Raw genomic sequence first — 26,874 nt, 5'->3', positions numbered from 1 at the left:
TGATCTAGCACACATTAAAAATTAACTGCAGTAAATTTGGACTTCATGTTGATGACAGAATGCTATGATATCCATTTTACCTCTTGCAACAAGAGTTGCAGTTTTCATGTGGACTTATCCTAAGAGAAATGTTGTGTTCAGTACAGATGACAGCCCCTGCATTACAGCAGTACTGGGGGCCTGCAAGAAACAAAGTCATATGAACTAGTATTTGGCCTTGGTTAACGTTACTCTGTGAAACAGGTTTCTTTCACACTGCACAGGCAGGGAGGTGTATCTTGTCGCCTTTGGCTCTCTGAAAAAAAACTTCCGGAATGGTCCAGCTCCAAGATTTTAAGGATCATGTTGACTAGAACATAGAACCAGCCACTTCATCTCCATATACTGCAGCGTCAATAACCTGGTCTGCTCTGAAGAGTTCCCAGAGCTACATCACATTATCAAGGATTTTGGAGTCATTAAGGACAGCTCTTCATCATCACCCTTCTTCTACCTCTCTTCCCCAAGTACAAGGGTGGTATATGCAAATGTAATTTTCTTCCATCCCTACGTGTCTGTTGCTAATTTTTTTTGCTCTGCAAACTTTAATTCACATATTGTTTGTATCTGGTGTTAAAGATGTAATTTTTTGGTTACAATTTTACATTTCATATTGTAAGAAATTTATTTCTTACTAGATTCACAATTCTTTTCTCTTGCTGACTGTCATGCAAAGATCGAATTGTAGGTAATGCGGATAAGACTGGAAAAGGTATGCTTATCTTGAAAAACCGTTCTGTTCCCTACCTCCTCCCTACAGCACAACACCTCTTTCAGAATTGCATTGCGATGTAAAAACTATGCCTCATTTTTCTATTACAGACATAGCTGCTGACTTCAGCAGACTTCAGGGAATGTTCAGTTGCCTATCTCTGAAAAAAACTCTAACAGAGAAGAACATTCTGAAATCAAAACATTAAAAAAGCAATAACTGAGTTTAGATACAAAAGCTTCTTCTTCATTACCAAAAGGATATAATTAACAGTTTTTTGTAAAAAAAAAAAAAAAGGCCCCAAAAGCAAAAAAAAATTATCTGAATCTTTGTATTTAACTCTGTGCTGTTTCAATTTAGTACTTCAAGGGAACAGTGTATGCAGTGTTAAAAAAAAAGAACATCAAAAACAGATAAGAAAGAAGTCCTGTTCAGAATGTTTCATACAGATTCCTATTCGCATTCCATAAAATCATAGTCATCATTTTTATTTCAAGACTGCTGTCTCAGAATGGTTTAATTTTGTCAGAAGCTACCATTTTCCATGAAGAATCTTACATTAAAAAGATATTCAGTAATTTCTTTTCAATGTCTGAGCTTTTCCTCATCTATGTAAGGTAGCAAAACAAAACTACAGGCAAAATCTGCATGATGACAGACTCGAGGCCGGTGTTACAAAGGACTTTAATGGAGGTTGCTTACAGTTTTTTAAGCTTTTATCTGCTCAACACACCTTAAGATCGAAGTGGGCAATCTGCAGAGAGTGGAGATACTGAACACCATTAAGTATTTGTTTGAGAAATTCTGTGGCTTCCTCTTCCGTGAGAGATTCTTTCTCAGCTAAGAAGTCGAAAAGCTCCCCACCTGCAACACTTGGAGAGCACAAAAGCATAGTTACTGACAAGCCTGCTTTAACCAACAGGTTCCTTTTAATGTAACTATTCTCAAATCAGCCTTGAAAAGGATCCAGATGTTTTAAAGGCTGTCAATATCAAAAAAGAAGATGAAAATTACTTAATTCAATACCCAACATAGTAACTACCTCCCCTGGCCCTGAAAACAATATGATAAAAAAGTCTTCTTTTCAAACAAAAAAGATTTAAAAATCGAAACAGACGCTGCTGCCTGTATCTAAATTTCAATGCAGCAAAATCCACTCACCCTCTGTATGCACATTTAAATGACTAAAATTAAATGTGAACTAAGTATATTCAAAACACACCACCTCTACTCTCCTCAAAGCATTCAACCCTCTGAAAATACATTCTATTATTTGAAATAGCGCTTTACATTCATTACATATGCTGTATTTGTACTCTAACAGTACCACATCCTTCCTATGAGGAAAAGATATTGCTGCCCTTAAGACTATTTCCAGCAAGTGTTTTAGCTGCACAGCCAGAAAGAAGAGAGATAAAAGGGATACATAAGCGTATCTAGATTTTTGCCTTTGAGGGAGACCAATAAGATGACTCTTTTCTCAGCTCAGTCAGCAGTCTGGATGGAGTGATGATAATTGTCAACAGAAAAAGAGATACTGAAGTTAACAGGAAATGTAAACCACAACTGTTCTTAACCAACCAATCTCCTTTCAGTTCAAGGACATGCATTGAGAAGACTGTCCACTATGGCAAACTTTATCCTGTTTATAAAAGCAGTATTTCTGTCTATAAATGTCTTGGAGACTGCAAAGACGGTCAAATTATCCCCTGTATCGTATTGTACTGCAGTGATACTAAAAATAATTCAGAAAGTACGCTCTAGTTTATGTTGCCTTTCTGTAGGGAAAAAATAAACCATTTGTGATTTAAAATTCTGATTATGAAAAATAATGGGATAAACATGTTATTAGCTGAACAGTCTGGGTAAATTTCTGGAAATACATTTGATTTCTGTTATCACGTCTACTTTTCAAGAGACTTAATCTGCATTATTGTAATGCAAATTGCGTGCAAAGTGTATTTTAATGAGTTCTTGGGGCTTTCACTGAGCTGCCCAGACAATAACAAGAATATTGGTTTGGGTATTATTTGTGTTGTAATATTTTCTCCCTGAAAGCAATTATTGCAACCAAGTGCCATTAAATGTAAGAATTACAGACTAGAAGGAAGAGAGATAATTAAATTTTTTCCCATTATTACTGGAGGGGTATTAAAATGGAATTCCTAAACTTTAAATACTCTTCATTATTTTACAGAGGCTGGTCAAATGGATACACAAGCATATTCTCTCATTCTTTGCTTCTGACTGAAAAAACAGCAAAAGGTTTTCAGTCTGAGGTCTGTACTTTTGCAGCACTTTGTGATGATGAATGGAAACCTAGAAGGTGACGCAGTGCTGACATTTCTCTTGATTTCCAATTACTGGGCTCAGGGACTTACGCATCACGTGGAATTTGTTTCCATGTGTTTCCAAGTGGATATTTGTGGCTTTTGCTGGGAGGCTGTCAAGTGGAGCACAGCTATGCCTCATGGCCTACTTTTCCCCAGCCATGCCATGGCAGCAGTCACAGCAAAACCCAGCACCTTTAGGCACTCAGCATAGACTGGCACTGGGATAAGCATCACACAGTTCACTAAGCCAGCGAAGGCACTGAACACACGGTTATCTGGTCTGCTTTTCATGTAGATCACCTGCCCTGTGAAACACTGAAAGTGCTTGCTGATGCTTAATTTACCAGTCATCACAAATGCATTAGAAGTACTTTGAGGATGCATTTTCAGCAATGCCAACTCACAACACTGTGCTGCCCACTCTGCAGTCTAAAACAGACTGTGACAGTGTCACACAGGTATGTCCTATGCCTGTTACAGCTTCCTCTTATTACGGTTGGCATTTTAAATGCACGCAGTCTCTGTCAAACCTACTAGTCATCTGTGACCAGCAGCACTGATTATGCATATTCCTTTAAAATTCAAAATAAAGATTTAATTCCCAAGAATAATTTTCTTTTGAGGTACCTTACAAAAAACATCTGTGTAAAATGGAAAATACATCTTCATCTTGCACTCTTATCTGCAGTCATTCTGGTTCGTGCTATTTTGTATCCTGAAAGCTTAGACTATGTGAAACTAGAAACTGATGTACATGCATTTTTATGCAACTCAAAGATGTCATATTTGTAAACAGTTAACTGCATGAGATCACACGTAACTTTTCTCTAGCACAGGCTAGTTGTAGAGCCATTTATTTTATGATGTTATTATAGACCTTATAACAGCATGAGATAAAATGTATCTGTATTCCCCAGGTAACACACCTAGTGACTGCAAATCTTGAAACAGAGACCAGAAAATCTAACAGGTTAAAAATAATTACTTTCCTGCACCGCCTCTCCCCCCCACCCCGCACCACCCCTTTCCCCCTTAAAATTGGGGGGAATTTTCACAGAAGTGGCACATTTTTCCAAATTGCTCTGTGCTGCTTCAGATGTTTAAGTACTGTCACCCTAAGTGACTTGGCAGCCCTTGCTTAAGGAGTAAGTGAGGATAAGTGACTGGATTTAACACACTCAAATCTTTGCTCCAGAAGCAGCTGTATCTTTGGTATATGGGATTTTAGGGTGCCCTTTCATGTTATGCATCTCATCTATTATGCCTAGGGTGAAATCTTATGCAGGTTCACTTGAGCAGGCCACTGCGACTTCTCCTGTAACTAACTTCTCAGTTGCGAAGGACAAGCTCAGTACCCTGAGATCTTCTTTTGGGTGCTGCTATCACTGGTGAGCACAGTGCCCAGCCATCTTCTCCTGCTGCATACTTTTACCAGCAGAGGCATAAGGCATGAGAGAATTTTATAGCAAGAATGAGTAAAGCGTTATGCCGTCACACACAAGATGACCTGGAAGATCAGAAAAGCCTGGATTCCTGGAAAGGTGCCTCTGCTTCAAGCAGCTTCCAGGGAATATTCTCCTGTATGTGAAAGGCTGTAACTCATATACTCAAAGGAGCTCAGTAACAGAGTCTGTGTTTTTTAGCCTCCTCTACATGCTTCCCATAAATCTGCTAGTTCCCTACCTTTGCGTTGACTCTGGCGAGTCTGGTATTAAGCTGTACCACCACAGCTATATATACAAAACCATGGTATCACTGCAAGGTATTCATAGCAAGTCAAAAAGGGTTAATACAGGTCCACGCTCAACATCCTTTACAATTTTCACTTCCACAATTAATTTGCTGGATTATAGCACCCCCAGGTCTATCAGCAGAGATAGATATGACAGATTCCACAACCAGATTCTACATCTAGAATCACTAGATGCATTGTAATTGGACTTGAAATATCACAGATCAAGAAATGGATGAGAACAAGCCGGTAAAAACACTGGCTACATAAGCTATTGCAGTCCTCACAAGCTTTCTAAAATGCTGTTGGGTGTTCAAGTTAAACCCTCGTGTCTCAGGCAGCATACCAGATTCCCACAGTAGACAAACACTGGAGCCAAAAGCCAAGCAGAAAGCCCCATTGCACCACTGTACGTGTGTACATCCCATTCTCATGCAGTCTTCACCTAAACAAGAATGGGCAGACAAGTCCAGACATCAGTCCCTATGAATGAACTTTTTGAATGTCACCTTCTCCTAAGAATGACACTGGTTCCACCTCCATTACCATGCCCCAGCCTCGTTCCTAAGTCAGCTTTGTGTTTGCTGGTGCATGAACAGCTGGTTGAAATCTGGATGAAACTAGATCATTGTGTGGGTTTCCAGAGCCACGCAAACTCACTCTCAGACAGACCTTGGCGCTTTGCTATTAGAGACACCAACAGTCATTAGATCCTCTTTTTAGTATGCCTAAATTATTCAATTATATTGAACAAGGCCCAAGAATGGCCAGCCAGAACAGTGCCACCAAAACCTGGAGCAAGATTTAACAAGGTAAGTTGCACCAAGAGAGAGACCTGAACACTCCTGTATTCTTCCTTCTCTCAAACACGGGCGATATTTAGGTTTTCATCAGTAAAGTTCCCTAAGTGCCTACAGTATGCATGTGTTACTTACACATTGGCCTGACAGAGCCCTTTAATATTTGATCCTGCCTAAGACATTAAAATTTAACACACAAAGAATATTCATGTTTAGCATACAAGAACAATACACATTTTGATCAGGGACTACAAAGTCTAGAAGCCAAACGCTCTGCCTCTAAGATGTGCTCAGTGTGTTAGCAAGTCACACTGGCTCTTGGTCCTTTCTTTTCAGCCTGTCAAGCTTTCATTCTTACTTGTCTACACGTCCTCTGTGCATCTATCTGTGAACCTGCAATCCAGGATTTTGAAGTCATAAGCTGGCACAACATCTCCAAATCAGTGCTGCAGAGCTTGCTGTTACATCCCGTTAGGTACCACAGATTGAATCCTCCTCTCAAAATGCAGTAGAAAGTCACTCAAGAACAACTTTCTTATGATTTAACAGGTAGAATTAACAGAAGTCTCAAAGCTATTTCTATCAAAAGACAACTGAAAAATAAAGGAACTGTGAAGACTTCAAGCTTCTCTGGAAGTATAGCTATCATAAATTTAACAAGTTAAATTAACTCCCCAATAAGACAGAATCACAGGATCACATGATGTTAGGAGTTGGAAGGGATCTCTGGAGATCTTTGAGTGTAACTACCCTGCCAGAGCATGACCGTATAATCTAGTGTAGGTAAGAAGAAGTTCAAGAGTTCAGATTTATTTGCTCTTAGAATCGTACAGTGGTTTGGGTTGGAAGGGACATTTAAAGGTCATCTAGTCCACCCCCTTCTGCAGTAAGCAGGGGCATCCTCAACTAGATCAGGCTGCCCAGAGCCCTGTTGAGCCTCACCTTGAATATCTCCAGGGATGGAGCCTCAACCACCTCCCTGGACAACTTGTTGCAGTGTTTCACTACCCTCATGGCAAACAACCTGTTCCTAACATCCAACCTGAATCTATTATCTAGGGGTTTGAAACCCCTTGTCCTATCACCATAGGCCTTTCTAAACAGTCTCTCTCCATCCTTCTTGTAGGCCCCGTTTGGGTACTGGAAGGTCACTATTAGGTCACCTCAGAGCCTTCTCTTCTCCAGGCTGAACAACCCCAGCTCCCTCAGCTTGTCTTAGTAGCAGTCTGCTCATGTCCAGCTTCTCATCCATCAGCACCCCCAAGTCCTTTTCTGCAGGGCTGCTTTCTATTACCTCATCCCCAAGCCCGTACTGATAGTGAGGATTGTTCTGGCCCAGGCGCAGGACCCTGCACTTGCTCTCATTGAACCTCATGAGGCTCACCTGGGCCCACCTCTCCAGCTTGCACAGGTCCCACTGGATGACATCCTGTCCCTCTGGCATATTGAAAGCACCACTCAGCTTGTTGTCATCTGCAAACTTGCTGATGGTGCACTTAATCCTACTGTCTGTATCATTGATAAAAATATTAAACAGTACAGGTCCCAGTACAGACCGCAGAAGGACACCACTTGTCACTAATCTCCATCTGGACTTGGCGCCATCAAGCACTATCCTCTGGATGCAACCATCCAGCCAATTCCTTATCCACTCAACAGTCCACTCATCAAATTTGTATCTCTCCAATTTGTTGAGTAGATTTTGTGGGGGATGGTGTCAAAGGCCTTGCTAAAGTCCAGTTTTACCCACTCTCAATGAGCAAATCATTATATCATCAGAATTTTTATTAATGGATCTATCATCTTTTTCTTTCTTCTGTTTTGGTTACTATTATAGTCAACTCCCTCTGAGACACTAAGATACACAGGATTAAATTTCAAAGAAACAGACAGGAAGTAACTTTTAAAAAGAGCATAAAGAGTTTAGTGCACCAATGCTTGTAAGTTAATGTAACTTCTCTCTTTCCAAGACTAGACCTTCAAAAGCTTTCTTCTTCACCTGTTCTGAATTTTAAAACAGGTATAAATAAATTTTAAAACCTATAATTATGCTAGAAGAGCTAATGGTCTTCAATTACGATTTCTAGTTTAGAAATAAAGGCATATTTTTTGGAGAAAAAAATATGAATACCTACCTCCACCCATAGCTTTCCAGTGGAAAGGGTCAGCTATTGCTGTCAAACTAATTTAAAAGGCAAGACCACCTGATTTTCTTTTGAGCATTTTCAGTATCTACACATAATTTAGGATAAGGGTGTTTATTTTTCACAGCTGCACTAAGAAACCATAACCAAGACTCTACAAAGCAAGTATATTTTGTAGGTGTGTGTTCCGGTTTAGTGCAAGGGCCAACCTGCCTGCTCCTCCAACACAAAAGTGAGGGGAAGAGTAATAATACACACAACTCAGGGCTGAGATGAAGAGGTAAGAGTTTAATGTAACATGAGATAGCATAAGCAGGATGTGTAATGACCTTAGCTATTAATTTAATCACTCAAATAATACAATACATGATTACTTTAGCTTAGCCTATTTGCAGAAGCAGCACAATGAAATACAGGAAAAAACCCAACACAACAACATAAAAGAGAAAGCCAAACCCAACAGTTAGCTGACTCCCACTCTTTCTGCTGCCATGCCTGCAGAAAAGAGACCACACCCGAGAAGCCAGAACCCAGAAGCAGCAAGCGGAACAGGAAGTCTCCCATGTTGCAATCTGAACTTCAAACCCCATATACTTTGCTCCAGTTAGCACTTCGTTTTTCAAGCTGGCATCACTGCAGCATGGTATGAATAACACCAGCAGGTTCAATTCAGTCATGACAGTGTGCAGTGTAAAGAGTTTATGAAGGCATAATTTTGTGGTAGGAAAAAGAAAACCAAAGAGACAGATTATGCATCCAAGGCTAGCAAGAGAAGGAATGAGTAGATGCAAAATGTGCTGGAGGAAAGAAAATAATTATCCCTGTGCAACACAGGCATCTGTGTTTTCCAGTCTGTGAAATCTAGTAAAATGATGACTATAGAAGAGTTTGCTGAAAATAACTGAGTATTGCTAAAATATACCAGAGACTAGTTGCTGCACAGAAAAAAGTACTATAGAAGTCTGATTGATTCAATTATTTGTGTGACAGAAGGAAAAAAAAAGAAAACTTTGTCAAGGGTTGAGGCTGGGCTGGTCACTAAATTAATGTCCGATGCTCCCTATTAACTCCTCCTCTCCTCTGGGAAGGAAAAGGGAATAAGAGAATTATGGGTTGGAAAAGAACCCTTAAAATAGCTGTAATGAAACAGTAACAATAAAAAGAAAAATGTAATAATATTAATAAGAACACAATAAAATCTATCCAAATATATACAAAACCAATATGAAACCTGATAATGATCCTGCCATCACTGGCTTAAGTCCCCAGCTGAACTCACAGATTGGGATCAAAGACAGAAGAATGGACAGAGTCCTTCTCAGGCACTAGCCACTAAAGAAGAGAGGTTAACCCTTGTGATCCTTCACCTTTATAATGAATATGACTTCTATGGAATGGAATACTGTGTCCAGCAGATCGAGGGAGGTTCTCCTCCCCCTCTACTCTGCTCCAGTGAGGCCTCACCTGGAATATTGCATCCAGTTCCGGGCTCCCCAGTTCAAGAGGGACAGGGATCTACTTGAGAAAAGCCCATCAAATGGTTAGAGGGATCATTAAGGGATGGAGCATGTGCCTTATGAGGAAAGGCTGAGAGACCTGGGGATTTTTAGTCTGGAGAGGAGAAGACTGAGAGGGGATCTAATAAATGTATATAAGTATATGAAGGGCTGGGTGTCAGGAAGGAAGGGACAGCCTCTAGTCACTCACGCCCTGTGACAGGATAATGGGAAATGCATACAAACTAAAGCACAGGAGGTTCCACCTCAACATGAGGAAGGTCTTTCCTGTAAGGGTCACAGAGCACTGGAACAGGCTCCCCAGAGAGGGTGTGGAGTGTCCTTCTCTGGACACTTTCAAAACCTGTCTGGATGTATTCCTGTGTGATCTGCACTATATTATATGGTCCTGCTTTGGCAGAGGGGGTTGGACTCGAAGATCTCCAGAGGTCTCTTCCAACCCCTAACATTCTGTGATACTGTGATCCTGTTGGTCAGTTTTAGGTCACTTGTCCTGTCTGCTTCTTCTTGCAAGTGCCATTTTTTTTACTTACTTACACTTACAGCACTCCAACATGGCACTTAAGATTAAGCAGGGATCTTGGTTTCTAAAGCATCAAGTATAAGCAAGAGCCTTTCTTCATGCTGATCCTTAGTAGGTTTTTTTTTTTTACAAACTCCAAGTGTTATCACTTCCAGAAGCAGACAGTGTCTACAAATATACGCCATTAACTTCAGAATGCAAAGCCGCTTAAGAGAGGCTTAACTGAAAGGTAAAATCACAGAAAAGAGAACTACTTATGGTTTTGTTTAAACCAGGACACAGCTATGGTTTTAATTAGGATGACGAACAGACAGTGTTTTCCACTTCATATGTAATATGCACAGCATTCCTTATAGGATCAAGAGTCCTGAGAGTGGGAATACAAAAGGTATTTCCAAATCAAGAAAGTACCTATGACTAAGATCTAAAAATATGAGAATATGCTTGATTTCTCTAAGTATACCAAATTGCTTTAATCAGGTATGGTTCTTGAAGGATATCCCATGCTTGTGTGTGACTGTCGAATCTTTTAAGGAAGCACTTGAACTTAAAAATTGCAGAAATTAAATGTTTTGGAACTGTCCATGATTATGGAGTTTTCCTTAGAGCTTTCAAGTCCAGACACTGGCCCGATTTCATATAGACAGATTACAGAGCAGAAAGAAAGCACTGCAGAAGCAGCATTACAGTGACAGTATACAAAAACAGAATTGGAGAGCTACTATCAAGTTGGAAAAGGAAGAAGCATCACACTGATTTTGCTGTGTATTCATGACAAATGTAAAGATTTCTAAACAAAACTTAAGAGCAGTAGATATTCTGATGGGAATGTAAGGAATGGAATTTTACTTATAGGGTGTTACTTAAACAAACACTTAAATTAGCCAAAGCTGACAACCTAACCCAAGCGTGTACTTCTGGAACTAGAAAGTGAGTCCAGACTACAAGCATTAAAGTAAATCACCACATGCTGGACTGGAAGTGTAAAAGTATGTTCCAACATAATAAAGCATGTATATGCTACAGAAAATACCAAACTCCAAAAACTGCCTTCAACTTTTATTTTACAATTTATACTGTAAATCTACATGTTAGTGAAACCATGCAACATTAAAGTACCTTTATAAGGTAAGTTGAAGTATGATTTCCCAAAGATAGTAAATAGGAAGAACATAACCTACGTAGAAAAATCACACAAACAGCCAAGGAAAAGACACAAGTGCTGCCCAAGCTGTTGGTACCAAAAGCAAACTGTTTGCACAAAATCCTTATTCTAAAGCACATTTCTCTGACAGAGAGCAAGTATAGAAATAGTATAGCAATTATACCGTGTCAGGCATACAAGCTAAGTAAGGACATGAATGTCCCACCAGCAGACACTGACAAACTATAAAGGGTCAGTAATGTTTTACTTCTAAACTCGCAGTCTCTGAGGAGCTTGAAGCCAGACTTGAAACAATGCAGAAGTATTCTCTTCTGACACATTTACCTCAATCCATTAGCAACAACCTTGAACAAAAACAAGAACTAAAACATTGGACAAAACCAAGAACTAAAACAAGGATATGAAAGTTCAGTTTACATTTCCACAAGGCAGAACTGGGGAAAAGTGTGTTCTCTGTTATGTGAGTTTAAAAAAACCCCATACACACACACACACAAGAAAAAGGATTTACACTAACATAAAACACAGCAAAATGTGCTGAACTAACCTCTGCTTAGAATCTCTGCTTCCCTCTGTTCTTACCTTCAAATCAGTTCATCTATCTCCAGGCTATTCTTCTGGATCCACAACATCAACAATGAATAAAAGTAGCAACCAAAAAAAAAAAGCTTAAATATGCTGCATTTTTCTTCTAACCTCTGTGCATTTAGAGTGAAAAATATGTCCAGAAATCAAAAAGCTGTAACTCTGACTTAGAGGATTCCCAGGCTATTATCTGTCTTTTCTGGGGGTGGTAAAGAACATCATTCAGTCACTGTGATTCTCAGAGAAAGTGTCTATTTTTAAAAAACAAACACACAGACACACAGACACACACACACACTTACCCTTCCCCAGGTCACTGAAGCTACTTACAGTTCCAGAATAAGAATGACATCTGTTTTGTTCTCATAAACATCATGCAACGTGATCACATTAGGATGTCGAATCTCTTTTAGTATGCTGACTTCTCGCTCGATATCTTCCCGGCTCACTCCACGCCGGCTGGATTTTGTTCTCCGTTTCTTGATGAATTTTGCTGCAAATTGCTGACCAGTGCTTTTCTCACGGCATTTTTTCACTACAGCAAACTGCCCACTAGGAAGGAAAAGAAAAAATCAACAAAAAACAACAACGAAGGTGAGTGTTTACTTCTTTAAGAGTAGAACCTTTTTAGTGGTGTACCACTCAGTTGCCAACATGACTAAAGTATACAACTGCTTTTTGTGCAATCTAGAATAATAAACAAAAAACCACTAGAGAAGTCAGAAAAGATTAAGTTATCACTTTGACATCAGACAGTGTACATACATACATTTTTGGCATCTCTACATGTAAGTGGTAACACTGGTGTAGACCGCTGGATTTTTGATACATGCATTGGCAATTACTGGGTAAAAGTAACAGTTTCTGGATTTGTCATACAGATGTTGACGGTATTTTTTTTTTGTTGTTCTACAAGACAGTCCTTAGTCTTCTCCAATCTACATCAACAATCAATATTCACTTTATTTCACCCTTAAGACCATTTTTAAGTTTTAAAAACAGTACTGGGTTTCATGACACTGCTTTATCAGTTTTAAAAGCACTGATGAAATACAGTAATATCAAGAACTACAGTTCTCTTATCATCTTGTATTATAGGAAGAGTTTGAAGATGAGAAAAGTATTGAGGCACTGAGAAACAAAATCCTGTGATTATGTTATAAACCAAGAAGAAAATCCAGGAAGCTGCTGACTCCAGTCTGTTACCACTGACACATAAGCTTCTTGCTGCTCAATGTACACAGTAAAATCACCAATCTCCAGGAATTTAATGCTGAGTTAAAGCAAGAACGGTATTTGTAAAACTGATAAATTTTCATTTTTAAGTTATCTTAACGTCTTGCTTTAGACTCTCTAGCAGTTCTGTTCTTGGTTTATTTCACTGTACCAAAAATTTGCAGAATTAGAGAATGATAACAATGAGAAAGTTTTCCTTCTAACTCAGTAAATGGTGTCTCCTAAATCAGACTTAGAACAGCAGTTAAATCAAACGTATTAAGCTTCACTACCTACATAGCCATGTAACATGTAGGCATGTATAATTCCACCCATTAAGAAGTGTGAGGCCAGCAGATCAAGGGAGGTTTTCTTCCTCCTCTGCCCTAGTGACACCAATTCTGGATTATTGTGTCCAGTTCTGGGCTCCTCAGTTCAAGACAGACAGGGATATACTAGTGAGTATCCAATTGACGGCTATGAGAATGGTTTAGGGCCTGGAATGTGTGTCTTATGAGGAAAAGCTGAGAGAGCAGGGGCTGTTTAGTCTGGAAAAGAGAAAGACTGAGAGGAGATCTTAGTACTATTTATAAATACCTGAAGGGTAGGTGTCAAGAAGAAGGGGCCAGTCTCTTTACAGTGGTGTTCTGCGATAGCATGAGGGGCAAAGGATACAAACTGAAACATAGTAAGTGCCAGCTCAACATGAAGAAAAACTTCTTTATGGTGAGGGTGACAGAGCACTGGAACAGGCTGCCGAGAGAGGTTGTGGAGTCTCCTTCTTCGGAGACTTTCAAGACCTGTCTGGATGTGTTCATGTGTGACCTGCCCTAAGTGTTCCTGCTTTGTCAGAGGGATTGGATTCAATGATCTCCAGTGTTCCCTTCCAACCCCTACCATTCTATGATTCTGTGATTACTTGGAAGAGGAATTAACCTGGATTAGTGATTAAATAATTACAATTGACAGATCTCTAGTAAGATGCATCACCCACAAAAAGGGTATCATACGAAGTGCCACGTGGGATTCACTCAGAGCTACGTATCTCATGCATGAACTCAGCACACAATGCTACACTGACATGCACAGCATCAGCAACAAACAGGAGGAGTTGGAAGCCACTGTAGAGCAGGAAAGCTGTGACAGAAGTGCCATGAGGAAAACAAAGGGGATGACTTGTACAACTGGTGTGGTGCATTGGATCACTATAAACTCTTCAGAAGGCACAGGCAAGATAGGAGTAGCAGTGGGGTAGTCCTCTATGTTAGGGAGTGTTTTGATTGTCTACAGCTTAATGAATGGGTTGACTGTTTACGGGTAAGAATCAGGGCAGAAAGGCCAACAAGGCCACCCAGGATTAAGAGACAAAATATTCTATAAGCAGCTGGGAGAATGTTGTAGGATGTTGCAGACCCCCAAGAATCCGGCTGTGAACTTCTCGGGGGCTCCCCGTAAACCTCTCCCCCCAGCCTGGCACCACATGATGTTACAGAAAAAAACGCACCAGGACAAGGAGTGTATGCATCAGCAACTGCCAGCACTGCCAGCATTGCCAGCACTTTAATGAATACAAACCCTGGTTTTTAAATAAATTTTTACTTTCCTGCCAAGTTGGTTCCCAAAACACTTTCCCAGTGAGCAAAAGCCTCCCTACCCTCTTACCTTGCAGTTGCAGAGCTAGCTGTCTTTGAGGAACAAAGCAGAGGCCACATCAGGTTCTTTACAGCTAGCCTGCCAGGAGCCTAGCCCACTCCATATTCTATCCACAGGAGAAGGCTCAATAACCGCTAGCCCTTGTTCTCATGGGGAACTTCAACTTACCAGATGTGTGCTGGAAATAAAATATAGCCAAGTGGAAGCAGTCTAGAAAGTTCCTGGAGTGTGTGGGAGATAACTTCCTGACACAGCTGGTGAGTGAGCCAGTTAGGGAAGGCACCCCACTGGACCTTATGATTGTGATCAGAGAAGGACTTATAGGTGATGGGGTAGTTGGAGGTTGTATTGGGCACAGACATCATGAAATGATAGAAGTTTTCAATTCTTGGAGAAGTAAGAAGAGAAAGTCAGCAGAACTGCCATCTTGGACTTCCGGAGGGCAGACTTTGGTCTGTTTAGGAGAGGTGTTGACACAGGCTCTTTAGAGGGACCTCAAGGGCAAAGAAATCCAGAGTTCAAGGAGGAAATCTTAAAGATGCAGGAGCAGGCCAACCCTGTGTGCCAGAAGATGAGGTGGCAGTGAATAAGACTGGCCTCGCTGAACAGAAATTTTGGCTGGAACTTGGTTAAAAAAGGAGAGTTTATGACCTTTGGAAGAAGTGGCAGGCAACTCAGGAGGGAACTTTCAGGGAGAAAATCAGAAGGGGCAAAGCCCAACTAAAAATTATCTGGTTACTGCCATAAAATACAGTAAAAAAGTTTCTCTAAGTACATTAATCACCAAAGGAGGACTAAGGAGAATCTCCATTCTTTATTGGATATAGGGGAAACACAGCCACCAAGCATGAGGAAAAAGCTGAAGTACTTAATGCTTCCTTTGCCTCAATCTTTAACAGTAAGACCAGCTGTCACCTTAGTGCCTAGCCCCCAGAGCTGGAAGACAGAGATGGAGAGCAGAATGGAAGCGCCCATAATCCAAGGACAAATGTCAGTGACCTACTGCACTACTCAGACAATCTATGAGGCTGATGACCTACACCCAAGGGCACTGCGAGAGCTGGCAGAAGCGCTCACTTCCCATCATTTACCAACAGCCCTGGCTAACTGGGGAGGTTAACCAGAGTGCCTTGAAAGCTGTCCATGGAAAAGGACCTGGGGGTGCTCGCTGACAACTGGCTGAACATGAGCGATCAGTGAGTTCAGGTGGCCAAGAAGGCCAACAACATCCTGGCCTGTAACAGGAACAGTATGGCTGGCAAGACCAGGGAAGTGTTTTGTGTCCCTGTACTCAGCACTGGTGAGGCCACACCTTAAACATGCAGTGTTCTGTGGCCCTCACTACAAGAAGGACCTTGAGGTGCTGAGGTATGCCCAGAGAATGGCAACAAAGATGGTGAAGGGTCTGGAGAACAAGTCTTATGAGGAGTGGCTGAGGGAACTGGGGTTGTTTAGTGTGGAGGAGGGTGAGGGAAGACTTCATTGCTCTCTACAACTACCTAAAAGGAGGATGTAGTGAGGTGTGTGTCAGTCTCTTCTTCCAAGAAACAAGTGGTAAGATGAGAAAATGGTTTCAAGTTGCACCAGGAGACCTTTAGGTTGGATATTAGGAAAGATTTCTTCACTGGAAGTGTTATTAAGGACTGGAATAGGCGGCCCAGGGAAATGGAATCATCATTCATAGACGTTAAGACATGCAAAGATGTGGTAGTTAGGGACATGGTTTAGTGGTGACTTAGTAGTGCTAGGTTAATGGTTGAACTCGATGATCTCAAGAGGTCTTTTCCAATCTATGTGCTTCTGTGATTCCAGAGTTACATGTGAGCTAGAAGTTCTGCTTTACTTGCCCAGACTTTGTCAGCTAGTGCTGAGAAGCGCTTGGACACCTAACACACTCATATGGGATTGGCAGATACGGCATAGGACCTCCGTAAGATCCACGCCAACCTAAACTGGCAGCAGAGAGATAGACAAGGTACATCAGCCCTCTCTTTTGGTTTGGTTTAGTTCAACTCCACAACTCTTCCTGCAAGAACAGCTCTAGGTTTGATTGCCAAGGTCTGAGATATTTTGCATTGTGGAACAGTCAGACAGATGGTAACATGCACTTAGGTATTTGAATTGCTGCACAGAAGTGCAAAGAAAGTCTTCTGGCTCTTTGTTAGAGGGGAGAATAGCAGCAATCCTCTCATTCCTTTCCGCACAACATGCACATCTCCACTGAGATACTCAGTTTTATTTAAAAAGCACCCAGCTTTTCAGAAAGGTCATAGTTCCCGAGGAACTGCAAAATTGGTCAGTAAACAGATGCATCACCATAACTCTGAACAGATACTCAAGGTAACAGACCAAAAGGAAGCAAAAAGCCATTGCTTGCCTTGTGGCCACCTGACTGTATTTTAGACTAGAAGCCTAAACTGACTGATAGGGGAAGAAAACTATTTCTGCTTTTGATTCACCCACGGGTTTGAGTGCTACATGGCTAATTACTTCGCTGTTGAAGTTCACCTTTTAAGTCTGGCAAAAGCTACTGCTTCATTTAAAAAAAGCCACAAAACAAACAAAACAAAACCATCCCCACAATGCAAAACAAATAAACACATCAAATTCTTAAAGACTAAAAAAAATTACTCCTGATGTAAGCTCTGAAGAGGCTGGGACTGAAAAGTAGATGTAACATACATGGACACAAAATACATTTTGATATTGAAGAAAATGTAATTATAAAAGCTGACTAGGATTTAGAGTTATCTATGATCTACTGACATGTAGATACATACTGTAAAGTATGTATCTTTCACTTCTGAAAAATGTTGATATTTGAATTTCCAGTCTTTAGCTCATGAGAGAATTTTTTGTTTAGTGCTTCTTCACTGGAAAGAGCAACACATTTTGGGATTCTTTCTAAATAATAAAAAAAAAATTTCTACATGTCTTTTCAAACATGCAGTAACTGTGGACCTGTACACTGAAGAAAGATAATTTTTCCACAAAATTATTCACATTTGAATTATACCATTCCCTAAAGCCACTTCATGCTTCCAACGCATTTAAGCCTAAGGCTGTTTAATTAATTAGCAATGGGTCAAGTATAATGTTGCATGATGGGGCTGACCTACTGAAACAAAGGAACCGAGTAAAACACACATATCTCCTCGCTCCTGAGTTACTTAGGTTTATTTTTCCAGTCTTCTATTTTTCTCCTTGAACAACAGCTATCTGTTTGAAGGATGTCCTGAACTATCACAATTCAGTATGAAAGTATTATCAGTGGACCAAGACTTTACACATTGGTCCAAACTACCATTTATTACAATGCTGGGCTCCAGAAATCTTTGATGTTGCTGAAGACTGAAAGGAAGTTATCAACTAACAGGCATCTGACATCTAACATAAGATCCAGTTATACACCAAATTACTTTCTTATCGTTGCTGCTGTGCTATTCAGCACATAATCCCACAATTAGCTGTTTGTTATGAAATGCTATACATGCAGATCACACGTAAATTGCAAAGAGAGCAGCTATTTCATGCCTCGGATCCCTAAATCACAACATTTTACAACTCTCTCTGAACTCCTGTTTTATAGAGAGAGGTGTAAATTAAAGGCTATTTACTGGACTGTAGCAATGAGCTGATTAAATCAGGTCTGTATGGGCTAACACATTTATACCAGTAATAATCTCTCAAAGATCCTACAGCTTCAGATTCAACATCCTTAGAGCCAAAAAAGCCCTTTATTTTTAGTAAGTTCCCTTGCTTTTGTAGGTTTAATTTAAAGCGAGTGGGGTGAAAAAAATGACTGCCATTTTAGCAGACAATTACATGTGAAAGAACAACCCAGAAGTAAATCACAAACTCATGTTTAACTACTGTCATGGATTGAGTTGAGCCTGCTGCTGTTATTCATACCATGCTGCAGTCATGCCAGCTTCAAAAATGGAAGTGCTAACTGGAGCAAAGTATTATGAAGCTTGAAGTTCATATTGCAACATGGGAGGCTTTCTGTTCCAGTTGCTGCTTCTGGGTTCTAGGTTCTTGGGTGTTGGCTATTTTCTGTAGACATGGTGGTGGAACAAGTGGGAGTCAGGTAGCTGCTGGGTTTGGCTTTCTGCTTCTTGCTGCTTTTTTTTTCTTGTATTTCACTGTGCTGCTTCTGCAAACAGACTAAGCTAAGGTAATCATGCATTGTATTATTAGATTATTAGCTAACATAATTATGCATTGTGATTATGATATCTCATGTTATATTAAACTCTTATCTCTTTGTCTCATCCCTGAGTTGTGTGTGTTACTTTTCCTCTCACTTTTGTGTTGGGGAAGCAGGGACTTTAGCCCTTGCGCTAAACCATTACAACAACATATCTGACTTTTTTTTTTCCCCATCTGGAAGAATCACATTAAACAGCAAAGCCAGGTAACAGCTTGATGTGGAACAAATACTTCTGCTAATAACAGTAATTTGTTTTGTGATCTGTAGCTCTTACATAACTAGCAGTTAATTACTATCCTAAACCCACTCTTTTGGGGACACTTGGCACAGTATCTCCACATCCAGTGATTTTTCAGACTTGCTTCAGAAACAAGTACTTATTCTATTACCTTATCATTACATTTCTCCATCTGTTTTACATCATAAGGTGACACACACTGCCCTTTTATTTTATATATATATATACACACACACAAACACACACTGTTGTGGTCGAGGGGAGGAATATTATTTATTAATTACCCTCAAAACAATAATAAATGATATGGCGAATGGGTATTAATAAAAACAGTAGCCCTTTATTAATATGAAATATGCCAAAACTCATTAAAAGGATCATTGTACAGTTGGAAGATATATTTACAATGGGAATTATGCAGTCTTAGGGCAAAATACAAACTATCCTATGCAAATCAGTAAGCAACAACTTGGAAAGAGAAAGTCTCCAAGAGCAGGTAGCGCTCAGTTACAGTGGGGGGAGGCCCGATAAGAAGCGTTAAACCCAAAGGGGAATGAAATAGTTACTCACAGCTAGTTTCACCCATAAAGGGATGCTGCTGCTGCTGCTGCTGTATTAGCTTCGGGGCACTCTTGTAAGGCGCGGCCATGGTGGATTGCCGGCAAGGAGAGCTCACAGAGTGGTCCCAGGCTGATCCGGCTTCAGTGGATGGCGGGCAGTTAACGACACTCTTCATGACAGACACTTGCTTGGTTTCTGGGTACACTGAGGCACAGCACAAGTCTGCTGGCAAGGGGAAGCCGGCTAGGCTTGTGGCTTCTCCAGCTTGCATGTGTATGGCTCGTGGCTTTATCCCAGGCTCTGAACCAGGCACTCGAGGCAGGGCAGGGCAACTTGAGGTGGCAAGGCTTGAAGCCAAGGCTTCAGCAGGCTTGAGCAAGGCAAGGGTGACTACCAAGTCACTTGTATATATACAAATTGCCAGAGATCGATTGGTCCAGTGGGGCACTGAAGCTAATGCATAGCTGCCTAATGGAAAGGCATTCTGCCAGGCTGTAACCATAAAAGGCAGAAGCAAGGACCTTGTATTTGGGTGAGCAGTGGTCAGTTTACGTGCTCTCATCCCAGATAAAGATCTTGTTCACCAGACAGGCAGGAGTCCTGTCCCCTTTATTCCTTTTCCCAGGTTGCTCTGTTTTTCTGCAAGAAGGAAGGGAGAGAAAGGGACCCTGTCTAGACATCTTAAGGCCTATCTGGGTTTGTCATGGCCATGTCATGGCCCTACCAGGACACACACACACATATATGTATGCAGAGAAAATGTTATGCAGAGAAGTGATGGAATTGCTAATAAAAAAGCATCAATACTCCACCCTTCGTCAGTTTTGTGATCCTTCTAATCATAGAATCAGTCAAGAGTTGGAAGGGACCACAAGGATCATCTAGTTCCAGCCCCCCTGCCATGGGCGGGACATATCACACTACATCAGGCTGGCCAGAGCCTCATCCAGCCTGGCCTTAAACACCTCCAGAGATGGGGCCTCAACCCATTCCAGGCTCTCACCACTCTCATGGGGAAGAACTTCTTCCTCACATCCAGCCTGAATCTCCCCACTTCCAGCTTTGTTCTATTCCCCCTAGTCCTATCACTACCTGATATCCTAACAAGTCCCTCCCCAGCTTTCTTGGGGGCCCCCTTCAGATACTGGAAGGCCACAATTAGGTCAGCTCAGAGCCTTCTCTTCTCCAGACTGAACAGCCCCAACTCTTTCAGTCTGTCCTCATAGCAGAGGTGCTCCAGCCCTCTGATCATCCTGGTGGCCCTTCTCTGGACACCTTCCAGCATGTCCATATCCCTCTTGTAATAGGGGCTCCAGAACTGGACACAGTACTCCAGGTGGGGTCTCACCAGAGATGAATAGAGGGGGAAGAATCATCTCCCTTGACCTGCTGGCCACACTTCTCTTGATGCAGCCCAGGATCTGGTTGGCTTTCTGGGCTGCAAGTGCACATTGACAGCTCATGTTGAGCTTCTCGTCCACCAGCACCCCCAAGTCCCTCTCTCAGGGCTGCTTTCCAGCCAGTCACTGCCCAGCCTGTGTTTGTGCTTGGGATTGCCTCAACCCAGATGCAGGACCTTGCACGTGGTCTTGTTGAACCTCAGGAGGTTGGCTTGTGCCCACCTCTCCAGTCTGTCAAGGTCCCTCTGGATGGCATCCCTTCCCTCCAGCATGTCTGCTGCACCACACAGCTTGGTGTCATCAGCAAACTTGCTGAGGGTGCACTCAATGCCACGAGGGTGCACTCAATACCTCTGTCCATGTCACTGACGAAGATGTTGAACAAGACTGGTCCCAGGACTGATCCCTGAGGGATTCCACTTGTCACTGGCCTCCACTGGGACATGGAGCCATTGACAGCCACTCTTTGGGTGTGGCCATCAAGCCAGTTCTTTGTCTATCCAGTGGTTCACCCATCACACCCCTGTTTCACCAGTTTGGAGGCCAGGATGTGGTGCAGGACAGGACAACTAATCATTTGCATGAGTTACGGAGAGTTTTAACAACTGAGACAGATGTTTTAGAATCAAAAAGAAAACAAAACAAAAATCCTTTTTTTTTCTTCCAGAGGATGATCACAGTGATTAGAAGGGGCAGAAACCCTGTATTCCTCCCCATTCCCAGCATTCTGCCCTGGCTTTTCCAAGATAGCTCCTTCAATGAGGCGCGAAACCCTTGCTCCAAGAACCCTCCAACAGAAGTCCCAGCTGGACACAGCACTTATCATCACAATAAGATGAGCATGGAAGAATCCCCCATGACATATTCTTAGGACTTTATTCAAAAGACAAAGTTTAATGAGAGCAGGGAGTAGGAACAAGGAAAAACTGTTACAGAGTAATAAGATGTCTTGATTTGTCTCTGAGAGTTAGAGGAAAAAGTTGCCTACTACAAAAATCGGTATTCACTAATTAACTCCGAAAATGCAAAATTCTTTCACTATTTGTTTGATGGCTTCCCTTTTTAAAAATGGTACTAATCCAACAGAAAGAAACTTACATAATACTATTAGATTAGCCTGAGAAAGAAACTGCAACTCAACTCTACAACCATTTATTTTCCCCTAGTAAAGCATAACTGGACATTTCTGTTTTTTCTTAGAGATATGCAGCAATGAAGGCCAACTAAGCAGTTGATGTCCACTCCCGGCTGCCTCTCAAGTGTTAGTCAGCTCCATCAGTCACCAGTGCCACCCACCTACTACTGCCTGTCATAAAGGGCATCTGAGCCACTTCCGCTAATAAGGCTAACTCTTACAAAACTCTCCAACAAGAGCCTTTCCAAAGGAAAAAAAGAATTCTCCACAAACTGAAGGGTTATAGCTACATTAAGTCCCTTTACACCTCTCCAATCAACCAAAGCAACATTTTCTGTTACGCTCCAATGTCAGATTGGAGTCAACCTCTTTCCCCTTCTTCTCTCCCCCTGTATGGTCTTACAAATGACAATAAACTTCATTAGGCACTTGAGAGACTCTCTTGCATGCATAATACTTACAGCTGAGAGTCACAATCACAAAGCACTTACACTTACCCCATTCAGGATATAAACTATTACCAGAATTAGTGGGGTGGGGAAAACAACGGTTAATAGGTTAATAGAGCACTTCAAGCAGATGTGACTAGGAAGCTGTACTGTTTCATGTCTACCAAGCTCAAAAGACAGTCCGTTTCATGGATCAGCATCTTTAGTGCTAGCTGCCAGCATTAAGCCTGCAAGAAAAAAATATTAATTCATTATGGCAATTAGAGACAGCAGGATACTCTAAAACAAGGTACCTTGCCAGACAGAATTTCTCCAAATAGGCATGCACACCTTTTCCTTGAAGAGGGCATATTAGGGAACATAACATAATCCCCAAATCACACTTTTAATTTTGCAACCAACCAAAAAGTACAGGCAGGTAGGGAGTGAATACAGGACTGACTGATAAGCTCACATGTTCATTTATGCTTTGAAAGTCACGGTGCTTGCAGCTTTTGTACTGCTTCCTTTGACCTGCAATGTTTAATTCCCTAGCACAGATGCTGGGAGAACGCCGAAAGTATTGCTTAGCTGCAAGCCCTCCAAGCACTATCTTTCAAAAGAAATGCCAAACAACGTGAAGACGAGAACAATGCATGACAGCTTACATGAACAATACATGGATTGTGGACGGATGAGGACGGTTTTTTCTGTGTGTTTGGTAGTTTTTTGTTTGGGCTTGTATTTTTGTTGGGATTTGTTTGTTTGGGATTTGTTCACCTGCTTTTTTTTATTTTTCATTTTTTATTCCTTAAACAGCTGTAATAAAACAGTTTTTAATGTAAGTAACATTCTTACGTGCCGACACAGATACACATCTCTCAGTCGACAGTAGAGCTGACTGTTTTGTGCACATGATGGAGAAATGCATTTTCACAGCGAGTCTAAGTGGCATCATTCAAAAGTACTTGACTGCTCTTGTAACGTGAAGAAACAGCACCTAATTACTTGGCAGGAGAAAGAGCTGCAAGTACCTGAAGTCTATCAATTACCATGCAGTTTCAGCTGCACAGAAATACTTGTAACAGGAAACAGCATTGGCCATAGGACAACAGCAGTAGTAACTGGGCAGGGACTAAAAAAGCAGTACTAAAGAAAAGTGGCAAAAGAGGAGTTAACTATCATAACAGCATTTAATATAAAGAGAAAATACTCCTCAAATGCTGTATAACTGACTAAGCAGAAGAATAAACCACATGGTATCTGATGATGCACCAGAGATTATTGTTGGGACTGGTCTTTTCCTACTACTAACATAGGAAAACAAATACAAGAATTTAATTGAACTTGCCCACGAAACTATAAATAAGCACAGAGGCAGAGGAGTAAGACATTAATGCAATTGTGTAGTAGACTTCCAACGTTCCAACATGTATGGAGTTACAATAAAGTTGTCATTTATATCCTCATTTATATCCATCAGGAAAATTCAGGCTGGCACTTTCCTTAGAAATATTTTAGAAAAAGAGCACAGAAAAGGGCTGAAAAAAAAAAGAGAGAGATAGATGTGGAACATTTTTAGTGCATTCTACTTACATTTTGAAAGTAAGACTGAGCACACTAGTACATCTTCCCATGGCCCTTTCCCAGCACCTCATCTAAAGGGGCTGATCTGCTTGGGATTTTCTCATTCTATTCAGAGAACTAAGACAAACTTTCACCAACATAGTTAATGACAAACAAGCTGAACTGTTGGAGCATGTGTGGAGGCACACACCTGTGCATACATTTGCTGAACCGAAAAGCACTTATTAACTTAGTACAGTGCTTCATGCAGAAATAATGCAAAGTGTATTCTACATTTCAGCAATTTGACAGTAAGCTTCAATTGCAGATGATTGAGGAGTTGTTCACATTTAGTTCAGAAAAAAAATGTAATCCCCTCATGATTAGGCTTAATTTTGTGATGCAGAACAAAGGACGAGTGGGGAAAAAATCCAGCTCTTTCCCTCATGTTTACATGCAATGCATGGCAATGCTTTCACCCACTCTAAGTACATACAAATATGCCAGTATCTATCTATACATCATGACAAGAACACTGTAAAAACAGGACACAAAAAAGCATGTACTTGTGAGACAGTCAAAGCTTACCAAGGCCTTTCATCACTGTTTAATAACATTAAACAAAGTTTACCTAGGTCTTTAAATAAAGAGATAACACCTACACACTCAAATTGGCAGGTGACAACTCAGTAGTATATCAGAAATTTCAGAGTTCTTCAAAAGCCACCTGCCCCGAAGCAAACACTTGGCAAGAAACATTCAATCTTAATGCCTCTGCACCATCTTTAAGTAGCCTCTGAAGTTGCCCAAGTTGTACGTTTCTATGTACTAAACTCAGCTTAACATCTTTATTAGTTTTTCATCATTTTAAGGGAAAGGAAAATCTCCTATGACTCAGTGTCCCTCAGTGTAGATAACTGTAAAATGAATTTCAGTTTTATTTTCCCACGCTGTCTTCAAATTTCTTCTGGCATCAAAAAGAACCTGTCTAATTTTCTTTTTTTCATAACCAGTAAGGGAGGCAGTGAAAAAAATAAATATACAAAATCATTACAATATGACTAAGGCACAACACAGAACAAGCTCACACAAAACTTTATGTAAATGTGCAAGACTTAATACTCTTGTTCATTTTAAAAGATTTAAGCAGTCTTCACATTATTTCTCTGGGACTGATATGATGAAATCAGGTTAGGAAGCACTTGAGGATTCCTGGAAATAGCTCCCCTCTGTTACATGTAATACCGTATCTGCTTTCCAGTGAAGACCTTTGAATAAAATGTTTTATTACTTTAAACATCCAGCTGGAACCATCTCATGAGTTTATTACACCTGCTGATTAGAAATAATAGCAAAGGCAACAAAACTGGTAGGTCCAAGATTTAAGAGAGATTGGAGGATGGCATCTCCTACTGCCTTCCACCCTAATCATGAACTGATATTCTGGTTGCAGCACATCTGATAAACAAGGCTTGCTGTCACTAGGTGGCCTGCTGTAATGGAATCATGCGACACCGTACAAGGTGCACCACTCATTCTGCTTTATTGCTAGTAGTCCTTCTTGGTCAAAGTTTTGCAATGCAAATTAAATCTACCTGTTTGCCTTTTGCCTTTTTGGAAACACTAGTTTTTGAACAAGCTGCATGATTTCAGAGGCTCATATCTCTGCTGTTTACCACCTTCAGCCCTCTTCATCGCATTCAATGTGTTCCTTTAATGTAATTGACAGGCTTCCTACTTGATATTTTCACAACTGTCAGCCCACTGTTATTTATCTTTCTTGCTAAGGCCTCCTAATTACAGATTTTTATGATCTCTACCTTTGCCTCCCAACTCAGCACCCTTGAGTCCACCTCTCCTCTATCTCACTAAATCTAAAAATTTAAGCCATGGTGTCCATCCCTGGAAAACTTGCAAATTCTTCCTCATTCCTTACAACTCTGCTCCCTTCTTTATTGTTTTTCCCTGTGCTTATACATTCACCCAACTCCAGTGGCCTCGACAGGTGCTCAGGTCTCTGCTTGAGGCAGAATTAAAGAAATTAATCAGTACTCCCTATAAAACCTCACCTTGGGAAGACACTGTTCTCTCCAGATAATCTTCTTGCTGCATATACTATGTCCTGAGCACAACTGGTTTCCTTCTTACTTGCTCATCTTACCTTAACAAGACAAAGGATGTCAGAGACATACCTGGGAAAAAAAAACAGCCCACAAACCCTTAGAATTACGCCTCCTTTCTGGATTAAACAGAGTGCTGTACCCTAAATGTGAAATTCCCAGCACTTTTAACACTCAGTAGAAATCATTATGTAGAGAGAAACAATTAGTTAGAACCTATAAAGTTCTCAAATAGGGATATATGAAAAGGGTGGACACATAGCATGTTCAGGTTAAAACATGCAGTCTTAATTTTCTTTACAGTAACCTAAATAAAGGAATAAATACTAAATTAAGTTAGTAATTTAAAGGTTCTGCATACCTCATATTAGAAAATACAAATGTAATACTTTCCAAGTTACTTAACATCTTTTATTTATATAGCTAAATAACATTTATAACAAGTGTTTTAGGAATATATGAAAAGCAAAAACATATTTGCACAAACTCTAAATTTAAATTAACAGCTAAGTGGCAGATGGTACATCATGTGGTTACCTATCAGCACTGGCAAAAGGATTAATCTACAAATCCTGCTGCATAGCCAGCATCAAGATATAAAGTATGTGCCTCCCTTCCCCCGTATCCCCTGTATTCTCCCCTCTTTTCCATCTCATATGCATTAAAAAAAAAACAAACCAAAAACCAAAACCCCAACCCTGTTCCTTAGGCAATGGTATTTCAGTAGAAAGTTTTGGACGCTTACCTGTCCATTTACTGCTGGGCCCAGGCCAGTCCATTTTTCAGTATTGCTGT

General features: G+C 40.8%; 1 protein-coding gene across 2 annotated transcripts in view; it reads right to left on the bottom strand.

Moving 5' to 3' along the window:
* Window positions 1-26,874, bottom strand: part of DAPK1 (death associated protein kinase 1) — a 92,460-nt gene that overhangs the window by 39,798 nt on the left and 25,788 nt on the right. For both annotated transcript variants that reach the window (XM_054398209.1, XM_054398208.1), the window contains exons 2-3: window positions 11,881-12,102; window positions 1,485-1,623 (exon numbers count right to left, since the gene is read on the bottom strand). In XM_054398209.1, the coding sequence (XP_054254184.1) occupies window positions 1,485-1,623; window positions 11,881-12,102 (361 nt within the window). The remainder of the gene's footprint in view (window positions 1-1,484; window positions 1,624-11,880; window positions 12,103-26,874) is intronic.

Source organism: Indicator indicator, chromosome Z (genome assembly GCF_027791375.1).
Source record: "Indicator indicator isolate 239-I01 chromosome Z, UM_Iind_1.1, whole genome shotgun sequence".
Lineage (NCBI taxonomy): Eukaryota > Metazoa > Chordata > Aves > Piciformes > Indicatoridae > Indicator > Indicator indicator.
The sequence above is the reverse complement of the archived record's forward strand: the minus strand, read 5'-3'. Positions and strand labels throughout refer to the sequence as shown.